Genomic DNA, 20,521 nt, shown 5'->3' with positions numbered 1-20,521 from the left:
CTACAGTTATATTGCTAATAAAATTAGGATTAATACTGATTGCTTGTATTTTCTGGCACAGATGTGGTTTCTGGAATTTTGATATCACAGTTGAATTCCAAAATCTATATTTCTACCAGCAATGGGAACTCATAACTTCAGGTCATGTTTCCACACGCAATCCTCCCCTGCTCCCGTTTCCTACATACAACAAGCCTACAGTGCCTTCAGAAAGTATTCAAACCCCTTGTCTTTTTCCACATTTTGTTGTGTTACAGCCTGAATTTAAAATTCATTAAATTGAGATTTTGTGTCACTGGCTCACACAAAATACCCCATAATGTCAAAGTGGAATTATGTTTTTGGAAATGAATAAAAAATGAAAAGCAGAAATGTCTTGAGTCAATAAGTATTCAACCCTTTTGTTATGGCCTCAATAAATTCAGGATAAAAATGCGTGAAAACATGTTTTCAATTGAGTCCATTTATTTTGAATTCAGGCTGTATCACAACAAAACGTGGAATAAGTCAAGGGGTATGATTACTTTCTGAAGGCCCTGTGTATCATAAGCATCAGTAGTTAGGAGGTTACAGTGGGCTGATATCTCATTAAACCTACACTGAGTGTACAAAACATGCTCTTTCCATGACAAAGACTGACCAGGTAAATCCAGTTGACAGCTATGATCCCTTATTGATGTTAAATCCACTTCAATCAGTGTAGATGAAGGGGAGGAGACAGGTTAAAGAAGGAGTTTTAAGCCTTGAGACAATTGAGACATGGATTGTATATGTGTGCCAATGAGAGGGTGAATGGGAAAAACAAAATATTTAAGTGCCTTTGAACGGGGTATGCTAGTAGGTGCCAGTTTGAGTGTGTTAAGAACTACAATGCTGCTGGGTTTTTCACGCTCAACAGTTTCCGGTGTGCATCAAGAATGGTCCAACACCCAAAGGATATCCAGCCAACTAGACACAACTGTGGGAGGCATTGGAGTCAGCATGCCTGTGGAATGCCTTCGATGCCTCATAGAATCCATTACCCCAACGAATTGAGTCTGTTCTGAGGGCAAAATGGGGTGCAACTCACTATTAGGAAGGTGTTCCTAATGTTTTGTACACTTAGTGTATAGCCAGACTGATGACGTGTTCCCTTTAGGACTCAGCGATCCTGAACACGGCTGTGCTAACTGGGAAGAAGGTGGTGATGCCTGTCAGGACCGTGGCTGTGGAGGAGGATGGGTCAGTCACTGATGTCTCAGACTTCACCGACTGCAGCTCCACTGATGAGGACATCCTGAAGGTAGTGTACAGCAGGCTGCCTGCCACTTGATGCCACAGTGGTACCTAGCATTTACAGTTGTGTAGAAGGTGTATGTGTTTTAAAACCTCATCTTAGTGGTGGAAGTACTTGGCACATTAACACACACAAATAAGAAAGTGAGAGTGTGTTTCTTCAACGTGTAGACATGAAGATGTCAGACTGAGAGTTGCTAAACACAGAGCATTGCAACACAGAGGTTTTGGGGCTACTCTAACATTCACCTTCATTTCTTTCACTGAAAGCAATTTTACTGTACAAACACTCTTAGAAAAAAGGGTTCCAAAGGGGTTCTTTGGCTGTCCTCATTGAACATTTTTGGTTCCAGGAAGAACACGTTTGGGTTCCATGTAGAACCCTCTGTGGAAAGGGTTCTACATGGAACACAAAAGGGTTCTTCAAAGGGTTCTCCTATAGGGACCTTTTTGTACAGGTGTCAGTGCCATGACAGGTACTTTGCAGGTCTGTAGTGTGAACAATCATGTCCAATAACCAAGGAGGTGATTTGAGGTCATATGAAGACGAGACTGTTTTGACTGTGGTTAGGAGGGAGTATAGTGCTGTTTTTCATGTCTGGCTCCAATGAGACAGGAGGGCCATGTAGGGTGGGTGTAAGAGGGGAGGAGAGACTGCTAAAGGCATAGAAGTTGTACCAAAGTCACCTCTCCACATTCTCTCTACCACATCAGAAAACGAAGAGTGAGTGACACTCCAGTGATGTCCTCCATCAAGCCAATCAGCTGCTGAAATGGACACATAACAGGAAATGACAGGGAAACAAAGGAAAAAACTAAACTCATATTCCTTTGTGTTATTGTTGCACAATGTCACTTTGTTATTACAGCCATTCGGCCAGTATAAGTATAATTATAGAATATAACAAATGCTTATCCAAGACACATTTCTTTATTGTTATTATGTATTTTAGGAGACCCATTAGAACATGACCACTGGAAATATGTAGTGTCTGTTGTGTAATATAAAGTAATGTTTTAGATATGAGATCAGTGAGATTATGATAGTGACAACAGAATGTAAATCACTGTTCATGCATTTAAAAAAATGACCCCCCCCAAGCTGTGTGTGTTTGTTTGCTGATCAGATATCAGTCGCAAAATTTGCCCTAAGATTCTTGGTTTAGCAGCTCTACTCAGATATCTTTGCTCTTATGATGCGAGTGAAAAAAAGTATGAGATCTACAGATGATAAATGGCAAGCATTATTCCATAAAAATAATTCTGGGCTGAAATGCCAAAACAAGGTAAAATCTGTGATGATAAAGAGGCTTTTAATAAGTATGGAAACATTTGCCTTGTCAGTTATGTGTGAAGAGAGTAATGGGTACTTTTGTGAAAAACAATGAGATTAAGATTAATCTGGCACATCAAATATCAAAATCAAGCACAATGACAAATGGCTATAAATAAAAGTCTATTCTCTGTACATTTTTAGGATCATGAATACAGTATACTCACTGCAACCTTTGATGGTTATTTGGAAGATCCCTAATCCATGTAGTTGGTATCCACCCTGTCAGCACAGTTACTGATAAATGTTTGTGAGTCGAGAGAAAGATTAAATTAATTTTGTTGACCTGAAAGAGAGATATTTTCACTGCTATGCCACTTGTCTTTCATCACTTCACACACTGTCATTTGTCTTTCTTCACTTCACTCAGTATTAAAGGGAGAGTGAGATCATCTCTCTTTCAGGTCAACAAGATGAATTTCCTTTTGCATCTTTCACTCGACTCACAAACATTTATCAGTAACATCAAATGAAACGTAACTTTCAGACACGGTACAACACTGTGTTATACTCTGTGCTATACTCTGTGCTATACTCTGTGCTATACTCTGAGTTATACTCTGTGCTATACTCTGTGCTATACTCTGAGTTATACTCTGCTATACTCTGAGTTATACTCTGAGTTATACTCTGTGCTATACTCTGAGTTATACTCTGAGTTATACTCTGTGTTATACTCTGAGTTATAATCTGTGCTATACTCTGAGTTATACTCTGTGCTATACTCTGTGCTATACTCTGAGTTATACTCTGTGCTATACTCTGTGTTATACTCTGAGTTATACTCTGTGCTAAACTCTGTGCTATACTCTGAGTTATACTATGTGCTATACTCTGTGCTATACTCTGTGCTATACTCTGTGCTATACTCTGAGTTATACTCTGTGCTATACTCTGTGCTATACTCTGTGCTATACTCTGAGTTATACTCTGTGCTATACTCTGTGCTATACTCTGGGTTATACTCTGGGTTATACTCTGTGCTATACTCTGTGCTATACTCTGTGCTATACTCTGTGCTATACTCTGTGCTATACTCTGTGCTATACTCTGAGTTATACTCTGTGCTATACTCTGTGCTATACTCTGAGCTATACTCTGTGCTATACTCTGTGCTATACTCTGTGCTATATTCTGTGCTATACTCTGTGCTATACTCTGTGCTATACTCTGAGTTATACTCTGTGCTATATTCTGTGCTATATTCTGTGCTATACTCTGTGCTATATCCTGTGCTCCATGTTGAGATTGTGTTTTTGGAGCCTTGGCTTTTATTTAACCTTTATTTTAGTAGGCAAGTCAGTTAAGAACACAATTTTATTTACAACGACAGCCTACCCCGGCCAACCCAGACCAAGTGTGCACCATCCTATGGTACTCTCAATCATGGCTGGATGTGACGCAGCCTGGATTCGAACCAGGGACTGCAGTGACACCTCTTAGCACTGAGATGCAGTTTCTTAGACCGCTGCGACACTCGGGAGGATAGAAAGCTTGATTCCCGGGACCACTGTACTTCAATTGTATGTACGCATGACTGTAAATAAAAGCGGATAAAAGTGTCTGCTAAATGGCATATATTATTATATACACTATATATACAAAACTATTAGTGGATTTGGCTATTTCAGCCACACCCGTTGCTGACAGTTAAATATAAAAACATAAACATAAAATCAAGCACACGGCCATGCAATCTCCATAGACAAACATTGGCAGTAGAATGGCCGGTACTGAGGAGCTCAGTGACTTTCAACGTGGCACCGCCATAGGATGCCACCTTTCCAACAAGTCAGTTGGTCAAATTTCTGCCTTGCTAGAGCTGCCCTGCTCAATTGTAATTGTTATTGTGAAGTGGAAATGTCCAGGAGCAACAACGGCTCAGTTGTGAAGTGATAGGCCACACAAGCTCACAGAATTTGACAACTGAGTGCTGAGGTGCGTAGTGCCCAAAAAAATTGCCTGTCCTCTGTTGCAACACTCACTACCGAGTTCCAAACTGCCTCTGGAAGCAACATCAGCACAAGGACTGTGCTTCAGGAATTTCATGAAATGGGTCTCCATAGCCGAGCAACCGCACACAAGCCTAAGATCACCATGCACAATGCCAAGCGTCAGCTGGAGTGGTGTAAAGCTCACCGCCACTGAACTCTGGAGCAATGGAAACGCGTTCTCAAGGAGTGATGAATTACACTTCACTATCTGGCAGTCTGATGGACGAATCTAGGTTTGGCAGATGCCAGGAAAATGCTACCTGCCCGAATGCATAGGGACAACTGTAAAGTTTGGTGGAGGAGGAATAATGGTCTGGGGATGTTTTTAATGGTTTGGGCTAGGTGTCTTAGTTCCAGTGAAGGGAAATCTTAATGCTACAGCACACAATGACATTATAGACGATTCTTTGTTAACCGACTTTGTGGCAACAGTTTGGGAAGGCCCTTTCCTGTTTCAGCATAACAATGCCCCTGTGCACAAAGCGAGGACTATATAGAAATAGTTTGCCGAGATCAGTGTGGAAGAACTTGACTTGCCTGCACAGAGCCCTGACCTCAACCCCATCAAAAACTTCTCTGGTGAATTGGAATACCAACTGTGAGCCAGGCCTAATCTCCCAACATCAGTGCCCAACCTCACTAATGCTCTTGTGGCTGAATGCTGCAGGGACTTGCTTTCAATCTTCCAACATCTAGTGGAAAGCCTTCCCAGAAGAGTCGAGGCTGTTATGGCAGCAAAGGGGGTATCAACTCCATATTAATGTCCATGATTTTGGAATCAGATGTTCGATGAGCAGGTGTCCACATACTTATGGTAATGTAGTGTATATTAAATATTTTGGGGAAATGATTTGATTATGTTGCCATGTTAATATGGAAGGGTTTGTGACTCAATGAGCGTTAACTAAATGGCGTATTTTGGAGATGAGAGGACGAGGACTCTTACCTGGGAGCCTCAGGCTGAACAGATGCTCTCAGATTAAGGATGATTGTCTGACCTCGTCTACCGCATGGATGAAAACTCTTGATGATCTCATTGAAAAAAGATCAGTGCATAATAGCACGGACAGTTGTTCATAACTTTGCATAACTGCATTGTGGGCCCTAATGTTACATAAGTGCTTGATTAGATGAGGTAGCTGCAGAACCTTTTTACTCCCTTTCCAACTCAATTCTCCATGTTGAATCGAGGGGTAGAGTCATTTAACCAGAACACCATTTTAGTTAATGAGTGCAAGCTAATTATTGTCACAGGATGTCACAGGACCTCTCCACAACCAACAGGACAATACTCTGACAGTACATCTTCTAATTGCTAAATTCATGAATAGATAGATAAGCAATCTCTGCCATTTGCATTCCTCGTTGAGCCGTCTGTCAAAGTCACTGATCTTTTTTTCTGCTACCCTGAGCACTTACGGGAGCCAATGACAACTGTATTTCAATGCTCCGTAAATTATCCAATTGATTAAAGCAAGGGATGTTGATAGAACCAAGCCGACTCTGCACGATGTCTTCCAGGGTTTCAAATAGCACATGAGATTTCTCAATGGGCTGACAGAAACTACTCGCCAAGGTTACTTTAAATTAAAATGAATGAATGTGTTTTCTGTGTGTTTTGATGTCCAATATAGCACAGTGTGTTATTGAATTAACATACATTTGCAATGTTATATCTTGTTATGACCTGTGCTTTGTGTTTAGTGTGAATGTTCTCTGGATAAGTGTGTGAATTGCCCAATCTTCCTGTTAAAATATAATGAACACTTTTAGGTGTCAGGGAAAATGTATTGAGTAAAAAGTACATTATTTTCCTTCGGGAATGTAGTGAAGTAAAAGTTGCCAAAAATATGAATAGTAAAGTAAAGTACAGGACTACTTCAGTAGTACTTTAAAGTATTTTTACTTAAGTACTTTACTCCACTGAGTATTTACCCATGAATATCATATGACAGGAAATTTATGTTTTTGGTTAGACCTGTTTTGATGATTTAGCCATTGTTATTTTGTCTGCTCCTCCTGTGTACAGGTGTCGGACAGGTGTGACTATGTGTTTGTGAATGGGAAGGAGATGAAGGGCAAGGTGAGGATGATGGTGAACTTCACCTACAGCTACCTGAGTGCTCAGCTGGAGATGAACGTGTGGATCCCACGGCTGCCCCTCCAGATCGAGGTGTCTGACACAGAGCTCAGCCAGATCAAGGGGTGGAGGGTGCCCATCATCACCACCAAGAGGTACAGTAGGACCCACACAACAGCCACCCCCCATTCCTGTCACACAGTAAAACCTTCACCCATTGTACATACTAGTGTACATACATACTGTAGGTACAGTGGGTAAAGGGACCAGTATAGAGGGCTACTTGCCTGAAAGGCAGCCTTCTCTCTAAAATGAGTCTACATTTCTATCAGAAATAATACTTTGCAAAGAGCTCAGGCTTGTGTTTTAATACCATTACCTAATGTATTACAATACCTCAATGTGATCCGATTTCCATTTTTATTTTTTTATTTGGATCTACAGAGTAAGAGAATGACAATGACAAACAGTGATGAGATTAACAGGGAAGAGTCTGTGTGCGTGCATGCCCGGGTGTGTTGAGACAGGTGTGCCCTGTGCTGTAACGTAATACAGTGTTTCTCTTCATTCCCTAGGCTCAGCTGGAACAGCGAGGAGAAGGAAGAGGATAAGAAGGGCAAAGGCTGCATGTTACAGTTCCAGCATGCTCTGGTGCGTGTGATCACACACTTTATAGCCGAGCAGTCGGACCCCCGGGAGCCACATGCCTACTTCCTGGGCTCAGACTGGCAGGTGGACGTTACCAGGCTGGTGCGTTACTTCCTCAAGGTGGAGGACCCTCACATCGCCAGACTGCAGGCAGGCAGGGTGCTGTCAGGACGAGACGTGGGGAGCACCTCCATCCAGGTATGGTAACCATCAGGTCTGATTGGAAGCGTGGCTGATTGCCTGTTTAACTGAATGTTTAACTGGGCCTTCATCCAGAGATGTGACATTGTATATTGACATGATAGGATATGTAATGCTGTCTGTGTTTTGTGCCTGAGCAGGTGTTCTCCCCGCTGTCTGACTCCATTCTGGCAGAGAAGACTGTGACGGTGGTAGATGACAAAGTGACCATCACAGAGCTGGGGGTGCAGCTGGTCACCGGCCTGGCTCTGTCCCTGCAGCTCAGCCCAGGAAGCAACAGGGCCATCCTCGCCACGGCAACCACACAGGAAGTACTGCAGAGCCCCAAACAGGTGCTGTTTACGATCTTCTTGAATGTCAGTCAGATCAGACACCGGTGCACTGTTGAGTTTAATAATATTCAATTAAAGTAAAAACTAATATTGCTATTTGTTCTCATCAGGAGGCTGTGGTTAGTTCCTGGGTCCAATTCAGCGATGACTCCATGACCCCTCTGGACATCTATAACCCTGCCTACTACCGTGTGACGGTGACCTCTCTGGATGAGGGCGTGGTGTCGGTGCAGGGCTCCCCGCCTGCAGTGGTGGCAGAGGGTGAGGGACAGGGAGTACTGGTCAGGGTGGAGATGGCCATCTGTGAGGCCTGCCAGAAGTCCAAACGGAAGAGCACCCTTGCCGTGGGCAGTGGCAGCCTCAAGGTCAAGTTCCAGGTCAACAGCCGGCGTTTTGACAGCAGCAACAGCAGCAGCAGTAATGGAGGTGGAGGTGGGGTTGGCGGTGGCAGAAGTAAGGACAGCAGCAGTGACTATGGGAACGATGGGGAGGAGGTGGACAGTGAGAGGAAGCAGCAGAAGCCCCAGCAGACCCTGCCCAGTAGTTCTGCCTCTGAGCGGGAGGAGAGTGCCATGCGCAAGGTCACCACCACCGCCAAATCCACCGAGCGTGACTCCGCTCCAGGCGTGTCCAGTGATGGAAACAGCCAAGGCGGTGTAGGCGGAGTCATTGAAACAGGAAGTTTCTTAAATGCTGGAACCCTCAACAGCCCTGCCAGCACTATCAATGACAGTGATTATAGTAGCCCTAGTGACTATAGGACAGCTGAGGGGACAGACAGTGGGCTAGTTGAAGATATAGGTAGTGTTGCAGTCAGTAGCACTGTGAAGGCACCTGGTAACCTGGTCAACTACAATAACCCCTATCAAGAGGAGGTGCCTGACCAGGAGCCAATGGGGGTGGACATGGGCAGCGAGGACATGCTGTCCAACCGGCCTCTCTCAGACCTGGAGATTGGCATGTACGCCCTGCTGGGGGTCTTCTGTCTGGCCATCCTGGTCTTCCTGGTGAACTGCATCTCCTATGTGGTAAAGTTCAGGCACAAACAGCCCCCCTCTCATGGCCAGGAGCCCACGGGGCACAGGCACGACTGGGTGTGGCTGGGCACGGACGCTGAGCTGGTGATGAACGTGCCAGGCAGTCCTCCCCAGCAGGACAACCAAAGCGCCACCACAGTCATAGACATTGGGTCTGATAAGACTACCTCTCTGCCCAGGCGACCCAGCTGCCTAGTCTCCTCTAGCCCCTCCTCTCCTCTGGGCTGTGGGGGCTCTGTCAGGGCCAAGCCCATGAACCGCAACGAGTCCATCCATTCGCCCACCAGCAAGAGGAAGAGGGTCCAGTTCACCACCTTTGCCTCTCTGGACCGTCAACACTCCCCACACCCCCCCAGAGAGAACGGCCATGGGATCCACTGGGTGGGGATGGAGGAGAACTGTGTTGAACCCCAAGTGCCCATCACAGAGCCCGTGGACCATTTATAATACGTATCGGGACCGTTTCACCCCAACTGTGGGTGTATATGTGGCTTCGATCACCTCAATGCCTTTATTCATGGATAAAAGCAGACAACACAAGGAGCATCACTACTACTGGTTATACTTATTCATTATATGTGATTACGCAAAGATCCTTCTTCATTTCAATATCTGTAAAGGCGTCTTACTGTACATGTAAATATCTCAAATGGTTTGCGAGATACATTTTTATATTAGATATTGGACAGAATGCTGTGAATACGTGTGAGGATGCTTGTCATAAACTGACTGATGGCACTTTGTGTGCTGGAGAGAGGTTTAACCATTTGACTAGTTGAAGGATTTATTTTTACAAAGCTTATAGACACAAAAGCCTCTTTTATACCTGGTGCTAACATGTGTCTTTTTTCCTGCTTTGTCCACATTCTGATTGTGCCCACATTTTCAGAAATATGTCTACACATGGTATTGAAAGGTGTGTCATGTCTGTTCGCATCGTGACGAGATTTCCTGGTCCCTCTCTGTATGCAAATAGTTTGACAGCTGTTCTTTCAAAATTATATGTATTTATTTTAAGACCCATATTGATGTCATAAGTCAATAATTTTATAAAGCGGGATTCGTCCACACTTGTAAGGTAACAGCGGGTCACTGACTACCTCCAGAGGTGGTTAGGAAGATCAGATTACAATGTATATTTTAATCGTCTACACCTGTCTGAAAATCAATCAGAAGTTGTGGACTAGATCAGGACAAAGAATGCATGTTAGAACCAAGTATAAACGGGGCTAAAGAGTCTTTGTTGCATGTGAACATTTTTATTCTCTTACCTTTTACCCATAAACGGACACGCTTTACAAACAATTTATCCAGAGTGATTATATGAGACACTCCTAAAGGTACTAAACATAAGCAAGTGGTATTTTTCTATATGCACTGTTTATGTCTTCATATGGTGTACATTCATGTTTGATTTTTTTTTTATTGTGTCTGATATGATTTTTCATTAAAGATATATCTCAATGATGGGTGTATTCCATAGAGTTCCACTATTATATATTTAGTTCTATGGTATTGATCATGTGATCTATCCGATGATTGTAGACTAGATACTGCACTCGACTAATCTGTTAGTCCTAGAACTCTTGATTTATTTTGCAGTCTGGGGCCATTTCCGATTTAGGAATTTACGCCTTTCCTACACATCCCTTCCCTACACACTTCTCAGTATTTGGTATTCACACTCTGCAGGTATGGCTACCTACTGCTGAAAACCCTCCTGCTTGCTGGCCAACATATTTTCTGGCAAATAGAGTTTTCATTTAATGGGTTTTCAGTAAATGTATCTTAAGCCATCCCTTTAGCGTATCTTTAATTAGGAATTTGTCCACAGCCTCAAAAGAATACAGAGAGAATGTGTTCAGAATATATGATCAATGAAAGAATGCTATCTATGCATCTTCATATCCGATTTAGCACCAACTGGTAGATTTAAAAACGCTCTGATTTTGTAAACTCAGCAGAAAAAGAAACGTTCTCTCACTGTCAACTGCTTTTATTTTCAGGAAACTTAACATGTGTAAATATTCGTACGAACATAACTAGATTCAACAAGTGAGACATAAACTGAACAAGTTCCACAGACATGTGACTAACAGAAATGGAATAATGTGTCCCTGAACAAAGGGGGGGGGTCAAAATCAAAAGTAACAGTCAGTATCTTGTGTGGCCACCAGCTGCATTAAGTACTGTAGTGCATCTCCTCCTCATGGACTACACCAGATTTGCCAGTTCTTGCTATGAGATGTTACCCCACTCTTCCACCAAGGCACCTGCAAGTTCCCGGACATGTCTGGGGGGAATGGCTCTAGCCCTCACCCTCGGATCCAACAGGTCCCAGACGTGCTCAATGGGATCGAGATCTGGGCTCTTCGCTGGCCATGACAGAACACTGACATTCCTGTCTTGCAGGAATTCACGCACAGAACGAGCTGTGTGGCTGGTGGCATTGTCATGATGGAGGGTCATGTCCTGTTGAGCCTGCAGGAAGGGTACCACATGAGGGAGGAGGATGTCTTCTCTGTAACGCACAGCGTTGAGATTGACTGTAATGACAACAAGCTCAATCCGATGATGCTGTGACACACCGCCCCAGACCACGACAGACCCTCCACTTCCAAATTGATCCCACTCCAGAGTACAGGCCTCGGTGTAATGCTCATCCCTTCGACGATAAACGTGAATCCGGCCATCACCCCCGATGGAACAAAACCGCGACTCGTAAGTGAAGAGCACTTTTTGCCAGTCCTGTCTGGTCCAGAAACGGTGGGTTTGTGCCCATAGGCGACGTTGTTGCCGGTGATGTCTGGTGAGAACCTGCCTTACAACAGGCCTATAAGCCCTCAGTCCAGCCTCTCTCAGCCTATTGCGGACAGGCTGAGCACTGATGCAGGGATTGTTTGCTCTTGATGTAACTCGGGCAGTTATTGTTGCCACCACGTAAATGTTACCCAGGTGTGATGTTCGCATGTACCGATCCTGTGCAGGTGTTGTTACACATGGTCTGCCACTGCGAGGACGATCAGCTGTCCATCTTGTCTCCCTGTAGCGTTGTCTTAGGCATCTCACAGTACGGCCATTGCAATTTATTGCCCTGGCCACATCTGCAGTCCTCATGCCTCCTTACAGCATGCCTAAGGCACGTTCACACAGATGAGCAGGGACCCTGGGCATCTTTCTTTTGGTGTTTTTCAGAGTCAGCAGAAGGGCCTCTTTAGTGTCCTAAGTTTTCATAATTGTGACCCTAATTGCCTACGTTTGTAAGCTGTTAGTGTCTTAACGACCATTCCACAGGTGCATGTTCATTAATTGTTTATGGTTCATTGAACAAGCATGGAGACAGTGTTACAACCCTTTACAATGAAGGTCTGTGAAGTTATTTGGATTTTTACTAGTTATCTTTGAAAGACAGGGTCCTGAAAAAGGGACGTTTCTTTTTTGCTGAGTTAAAATGGTATGTCTCAGATTTCTGTACAGAATAATACAAAATGGTTTGAGACCAGGTTATCGGCTTAAATCGCCTTAAATTACCTCAATATGAAACAATAACTATGTACACAGCTGGATTTTTTGAACATCCATTATACCCTAAACACCAAGTGAGCAGAGGGTGCAATTTGTCTGTTGTGCATCTCACTCACACAAAGTTCAGTGGGATCAATAACAGGGAACTTGTGGACATTTATAATGGACACCTGTCAGCTCTAGTCTGGTGAGGAGTGGTTGGGGGGAGACATAAGTCATGGAGGGTGTAATCTGTGACCAGGGACCTGAAATGTAAAGCTGTCAACCACAAACAGATTGGCCCTCCTGATTTGTCGACCAATGCACCAGGCCCCACAAATCACGCCCAGGCGCCCAGGGACAGGGGGACGAGGGGGCCGGGGTCACAGCCTGGTGTCACCTGAGTAGGCCTGGGGCTGGGGCTAAGGTAAGTCGCTGGACATAGGGTGTCTGTCGGCTCCTGAAGAACTATGGGGAAGGTTGTGTACATGAGTCTGTCTGACACTTTGAAATAAGTTATGTAACATTATAACATGACACATATGTTGTTTGTGTCTGTGTAGACTGGGTTTGTTTCTATGTGTATGTCTGGAGTGCCACCCAAAAAGACTGACTCGTGGCTGTCGTTGTTTGCAGACGCTGACGAGGGCGAGGCTAATGTTTCTAATATTTGTCCCACTGGTGACACACAGGTTGCATCAACATTGTTTGCACATCATTTCAATTAAATGACATTGAACCAACGTGTTGTAGACGTTTAATTGATGTTGTGCCCAGTGGGTTTGTATATCTCTTCTCCCTCGTGCTGATGCCTACAGCAGGTTGTTATAAACCAGGGCTTCTGACCTTTCACATCAGCTTGCTAAGCACTGGGACTGCTGTGTCATCCGACATCACACTCCTGTGTCACGAACCCACATCATCACCCCACCCCCTATGTAAGGGCACAGCTCCTACTGTGGTGATTGGCAGAGCTGATAACCTGTCACAACCCCATTTGATTTACAGAGAAGGTGAGCACTCTCCTGCTTTTTGGGGGATAATATTGCATGCTCCTACTCTTGATACTAGGTCACTTGAAGTGACCCACTTGTGGGTGAGTGACTGTATCTTGTGCAAAAAGTCATAAATGAATGAGTGAATCCCAATGGGAACAAGGGAAAGCAGAAAATGATTTATCTTTATTATAAATCAGACTTACGGCCCGCCGTTTCCCTTACTGTAACTAGGCCTGTAGGAGCTTACTCTCCTAACAACTTCCTGGAGACGTTGTTCTGACCTAATTAGCTGCTCAAACATGAAGTCACAGACCGGTTACACGAACGTCTATCCTTTTCCCACAGCTGTCTTGCCTTGACTTCACCATTGAATTGACTAGAACCCCACCTGACTGTAACAAGTGTTTGGGTTGATAAGGTTCACCTATTGCTTCATTTCTGCTTCCCTCAGCACGTTTCTGTTAATGAGCAACACACCTGTTTTCAGTCTGAGGTCTCCTCTAGACTTTCACAAACATTTTTGTTGAATGAAGGAAGCTGGTAAAATCCTTCACCGTGCACTGCTACACACCACATTACAGACAGTCAAAAACGTTGACTTTATTTCTCAGATGGGGAAATGGTTCATTGAACAAGCATGGGAAACTGTGTTTAAACGCTTTACAATGAAGATCTGTGAAGATATTTTGATTTTTACAAATTATCTTTGAAAGACAGGGTCCTGAAAAGGGCAGTTTCTTTGTTTTGCTGAGATTAGATTATGTAGGCAAATTGTAGGGTTAGTAAAGTATAAATCCTACAAAAAAATGGTTTGGAGAGACTTTACGCATTAAATATATTGATGAATCAAAAATACAGTAGTTTGATGGATCCTGAAAGATGTCAATTTCAAGTTCAATTCATGAAATATTGGAAGGTGGGAAGAAAGTCCTATAAATCTACCCTAATTCTCACTAATCATGAAACTGTGAGATGTCGTGAACCATGCACCAGTCTTCAGGTTTAACCTGCTAGGTGTGGTCTGATTTCCAAAATGATTCAAATAGGCTACATGTCCCAAATCATTGCGCAACATCAGCTTAATATGATCCACTAATTCTAGCACGGATGTGACAGAAGAAAGAAAGGTAAACGGAATGGAATGATGCAAAATGTAAGCTACAAATTGAAAACTAAAGCTACAGTTATAAATGTATGTGTATTACTGAGGGTGACTCTCGATAGTGGTTAATATTTAACATTATACACCTTGTAAAATAAAACTGAGAAAAGCTGTGGCATAGGCCACAATTAAAACATTCTAAAGCGCATACATCAAGGTTTAGTCCTACAGAAGACTGTAGCTTGGGTGTCCAAATTTCATCCGTGCAAATTATGAGGGCACACAATAAAAGTCCTGAAGAAAGGTGCAGCCATTTATAGCCTACTTCACAGTGGAAAAGGGCCTGCAATGCATGTCATGTTGGTATGATTTGCAGTTAGCTACCATACGACTGGTTTCACATTCTTCCCCAGGGACCATAAGGAAAAATCATCTAAAACAAATGTTGTGTATTTACAATCCCCTTCTCCAAATGGATTACTCACTTTCTCTTATAATAGCCCTTATCCATTTATACATTACAGTGCATGGAAAATGCTGTTATTTCTATCAGAAAAATTAAAGTAAATGCTTTTCCCACTTGGAACCGGTAGGTTCGCTTGACCTTATTCATGGTTTTCTCGCTCATTTTTAGGGAATTAAGTCAAAGTCAGAATATGGTGTATCTGTAGACACCTCCACCTGACCTTCATTTATTTGATTTCCACCTCAAACGAATAGTGGATGAATAGCATGCTATTCTCATGCTTAAGTTCATGGTCAGAATAGCATAGAGAAAAGCACATAAAAAGGGAATTGTGTATAAAAAGGGAATTGAATTCCATTGACGCCCACATAACTTGGTCCGGAATCCGGGACCTAACGAATAGCAGGTGAATAGCACACAATTCTCATGCTTGAGTTCAAGGTCAGAATATGCATAGAGAGAAAAGTGCATAAAAGGGAATTATGTTCCAAATCGGGTTGGGATCGGGCCTCTGGGAATGACCATTTCTAGACAGGATTTATTCCTGAATAATTCTATTATTTTAAGCTTCACATTTTAGAGACAGTTTCACCCAGTGCACCATGTCACAGTATGAATTAGGCTACTTTAAATGTTGATGCGTTTTTTTAAATCAAATCTATAGGGAGTTTATATTCACTGCAAAAAAATATAAACGTAACATGTAAAGTGTTGGTACCATGTTTCATGAGCTGAAATGAAAGATTTTTTGCACAAATGTGTTTACATCCATGTTAGTGAGCGTTTATTCTTTGCCAAGATAATCCATCCACCTGATAGGTGTGGCATATCAAGAAGCTGATTGAACAGCATAATCATTACACAGGTGCACCTTGTGCTGGGACAATAAAAGGCCACTCTAAAATGTGTAGCTTTGTCACACAAAACAAATCCACAATGCCACAATGCCATTACGCCTACTCCCGCTCCCCCTCTCAAGCACTAGACGTTGCAGGTCTACTAACCACCAGTGCTGAGAACCATCATTATGCACACCTGCTCCCCATCATTATGCACACCTGCTCCCCATCATTACGCCCACCTGCTTCCCACCATTACACACACCTGCTCCCCGTCATTACGCACACCTGCTACCTGTCCACCTGAGAGTTTGCCAGAGAATTTATTGTTAATTTCTCGACCATAAGCTGCCGTCAATGTTGTTTTAGAGAATTTGGCAGTACGTCCAGCCGGCCTCACAACCACAGACCATGTGTATGGTGTTGTGTGAGTAAACGGTTTACTGATGTCAATGTTGTAAACAGAGTGCCCCATGGTGGCGGTGGGTTAATGGTATTGGCAGGCATAAGCTAAGGACAACAAACACAATTGCATTTTACCGATGGCAATTTGAAAGCAGCGATACCGTGACGAGATCCTAAGGCACATTGTGAGACCCATTTTGTTTTTGTGTCTGTGAGCAAAAGATGCATTTCTGTATTACATGTCATGTGAAATCCAGAGATTAGAGATTAGGGCCAAATGAATTTATTTCAATTGACTGATTTCCTTATGAACTGTAACTCTATGTAAAATCTTTGAAATTGTTGCATGTTGATTTTTATGTTTTTGTTCAGTATAGTTGTTGGAATTGTTAGATTGAGACAGTCTACGGCAGGCCAAAGCCCGGTCTAAGATGTTCTGCAAAGGACATTTGATTTATACTTTAAATTAACACAATACTTCCTCTGTATGCTCATTGTGGACACAAGCTTTTGAGTGAAGTAAAATGAATGTTGCCACCTCTGTGTTGTCCTCTATGAATGAATACATTTTACATACATAAGAATGAGAGAACTTTCCTTTCTTTGACTTGCAGGAAAGATAAACATTTCAGACCATAAATTAGATCGACCTTTAGTGCCCAGTTACCCTTTGGAACTAGATTGAGTATCCATAGTAGGGACTTTGAATGTGAGTAATCTGGCACGACACGAACCTCTGCACTTTGAAAAATGTATGCTACTGTAGGTGGACACTGAGGTACTGTAGTGTCGGAGTTATACATTGTAGGACCATTGGCAACCTAAATATGGAGGACTTTCATTATCTCCTGATTCTGCCTCCTCAACCCTCCTCTCCTCCCTTTCTGCATCCTTTGACTCTCTATGTCCCCTATCCTGCAGGCCGGCTCGGTCCTCCCCTCCCGCCCCATGGCTCGACGACTCATTGCGAGCTCACAGAACAGGGCTACGGGCAGCCGAGCGGAAATGGAGGAAAACTCGACTCCCTGCGGACCTGGCATCCTTTCACTCCCTCCTCTCTACATTTTCCTCCTCTGTCTCTGCTGCTAAAGCCATTTTCTACCACTCTAAATTCCAAGCATCTGCCTCTAACCACAGGAAGCTCTTTGCCACCTTCTCCTCCCTCCTGAATCCTCCTCCCCCTCCCCCCCCTCCTCCCTCTCTGAAGATGACTTCGTCAACCATTTTGAAAAGAAGGTCGACGACATCCGATCCTCGTTTGCTAAGTCAAACGGCACCGCTGGTTCTGCTCACACTGCCCTACCCTGTGCTCTGACCTCTTTCTCCCTCTCTCTCCAGATGAAATCTCGCGTCTTGTGACGGCCGGCCGCCCAACAACCTGCCCGCTTGACCCTATCCCCTCCTCTCTTCTCCAGACCATTTCCGGAGACCTTCTCCCTTACCTCACCTCACTCATCAACTCATCCCTGACCGCTGGCTACGTCCCTTCCGTCTTCAAGAGAGCGAGAGTTGCACCCCTTCTGAAAAAACCTACACTCGATCCCTCCGATGTCAACAACTACAGACCAGTATCCCTTCTTTCTTTTCTCTCCAAAACTCTTGAACGTGCCGTCCTTGGCCAGCTCTCCCGCTATCTCTCTCTGAATGACCTTCTTGATCCAAATCAGTCAGGTTTCAAGACTAGTCATTCAACTGAGACTGCTCTTCTCTGTATCACGGAGGCGCTCCGCACTGCTAAAGCTAACTCTCTCTCCTCTGCTCTCATCCTTCTAGACCTATCGGCTGCCTTCGATACTGTGAACCATCAGATCCTCCTCTCCACCCTCTCCGAGTTGGGCATCTCCGGCGCGGCCCACGCTTGGATTGCGTCCTACCTGACAGGTCGCTCCTACCAGGTGGCGTGGCGAGAATTTGTCTCCTCACCACGCGCTCTCACCACTGGTGTCCCCCAGGGCTCTGTTCTAGGCCCTCTCCTATTCTCGCTATACACCAAGTTACTTGGCTCTGTCATAACCTCACATGGTCTCTCCTATCATTGCTATGCAGACGACACACAATTAATCTTCTCCTTTCCCCCTTCTGATGACCAGGTGGCGAATCGCATCTCTGCATGTCTGGCAGACATATCAGTGTGGATGACGGATCACCACCTCAAGCTGAACCTCGGCAAGACGGAGCTGCTCTTCCTCCCGGGGAAGGACTGCCCGTTCCATGATCTCGCCATCACGGTTGACAACTCCATTGTGTCATCCTCCCAGAGCGCTAAGGACCTTGGCGTGATCCTGGACAACACCCTGTCGTTCTCAACTAAGATCAAGGCGGTGGCCCGTTCCTGTAGGTTCATGCTCTACAACATCCGCAGAGTACGACCCTGCCTCACACAGGAAGCGGCGCAGGTCCTAATCCAGGCACTTGTCATCTCCCGTCTGGATTACTGCAACTCGCTGTTGGCTGGGCTCCCTGCCTGTGCCATTAAACCCCTACAACTCATCCAGAACGCCGCAGCCCGTCTGGTGTTCAACCTTCCCAAGTTCTCTCACGTCACCCGCTCCTCCGCTCTCTCCACTGGCTTCCAGTTGAAGCTCGCATACGCTACAAGACCATGGTGCTTGCCTACGGAGCTGTGAGGGGAATGGCACCTCAGTACCTCCAGGCTCTGATCAGGCCCTACACCCAAACAAGGGCACTGCGTTCATCCACCTCTGGCCTGCTCGCCTCCCTACCACTGAGGAAGTACAGTTCCCGCTCAGCCCAGTCAAAACTGTTCGCTGCTCTGGCCCCCCAATGGTGGAACAAACTCCCTCACGACGCCAGGACAGCGGAGTCAATCACCACCTTCCGGAGACACCTGAAACCCCACCTCTTTAAGGAATACCTAGGATAGGATAAGTAATCCTTCTCACCCCCCCCCCTTAAGATTTAGATGCACTATTGTAAAGTGACTGTTCTACTGGATGTCATAAGGTGAATGCACCAATTTGTAAGTCGCTCTGGATAAGAGCGTCTGCTAAATGACTTAAATGTAAATGTAAATGACATTGACTGATTATGATCTCAATTTGTTCAATGATTAATTTTAAAGGATAGATACCTAACCAAAAGCAACGCATCATTTAACCATATTTTATTGAACATGATACATCAGTAAGAAGCAGAATATACATATTTTTCACAGATTAACTTTCATTACAACCTGTCAATAAATACGTTTTTTTTTTATTCTGTAGGCTACTAGCAAAGTAAGCATGATAGAGTAGCAGCACAAAACATATTTCTTTCAATGGACACCAATTCACCCAGTAATTCAATAAGACTACTGTTGTGTTTTGAATAAAAAGTTAACAGCCACCTTCAGTACCTAAAGTACATTTGGCTAATCAGGTTTGATTGTGCAGTGTAGATTTTTACAGATACCTGTAAAATAGAAAAGCGATGTGGACACCTGCACGTCGAAAATCTCATTCCAAAATCATGGGCATTAATATGGAGTTGGTCCCCTCTTCCTGCTATGACCTCCACTCATCTGGGAAGGCTTTCCACTAGATGTTGGAACATTGCTGCAGGGACTTGCTTCCATTCAGCCGCAAGAGCATTAGTGTAGGGAGATTAGGCACCAAAAGTTGTTTGATGGGGTTGAGGTCAGGGCTCTGTGCAGGCCAGTCAAGTTCTTCCACACCGATCTCGACAAACCATTTTTGTATGGACCTCATTTTGTGCACGGAGGCATTGTCATGCTGAAAAAGGAAAGGGCCTTCCCCAAACTGTTACCACAAAGTTGGAAGCCCAGAATCGTCTAGTATCCCATAGTATGCTGTAGTGTTAAGATTTCTCTTCACTGGAACTAAGGGGCCTAGCTTGAACCACGGAAAACAGCCCTAGACCCTTATTCCTAATCAACCAAACTTTATAGTTGGCACTATGCATTCGGGCAGGTGGCGTTCTCCTGGCATCCGCCAAACCCAGATTCCTTTTTCGGACTGCCAGATGGTAGCCTAGCGGTTGGGGCGGCAGAGTAGCCTAGCGGTTAGAGCGTTGGACTAGTAACCGGAAGGTTGCACTTTCAAACCCCGAGCTGACAAGGTACAAATCTGTCATTCTGCCCCTGAACAGGCAGTTAACCCACTGTTCCTAGGCTGTCATTGAAAATAAGAATTTGTTCTTAACTGACTTAGTTCAATAGTTAAATAAAGGTAAAATAAAAACAATGGTGAATGCGTTTCCAGAGTCCAATGGTGGCAAGCTTTACACCGTCCCATCGTACACATGGCATTACACGTGGTGATCTTAGGCTTATGTGCGGCTGCTCG

General features: G+C 44.2%; 1 protein-coding gene across 1 annotated transcript in view; it reads left to right on the top strand.

The window, feature by feature from the left end:
* LOC124034369 (transmembrane protein 132D-like) overlaps positions 1–10,364 on the top strand; it is a 48,138-nt gene extending 37,774 nt beyond the window's left edge. The window contains 5 exon segments of the mRNA XM_046347476.1: positions 1,139–1,282; positions 6,632–6,837; positions 7,258–7,528; positions 7,672–7,863; positions 7,974–10,364. Coding sequence (XP_046203432.1) covers positions 1,139–1,282; positions 6,632–6,837; positions 7,258–7,528; positions 7,672–7,863; positions 7,974–9,347 — 2,187 coding nt within the window. The 3' untranslated portion in view covers positions 9,348–10,364.
* The last annotated feature ends 10,157 nt before the right edge of the window (positions 10,365–20,521 follow it).

The sequence above is a fragment of the Oncorhynchus gorbuscha genome, linkage group LG04 (assembly GCF_021184085.1).
Source record: "Oncorhynchus gorbuscha isolate QuinsamMale2020 ecotype Even-year linkage group LG04, OgorEven_v1.0, whole genome shotgun sequence".
NCBI classification, from domain to species: Eukaryota; Metazoa; Chordata; class Actinopteri; order Salmoniformes; family Salmonidae; genus Oncorhynchus; species Oncorhynchus gorbuscha.
Note: the sequence above shows the minus strand (reverse complement) of the source record. Positions and strands in the feature narration are given on the sequence as shown.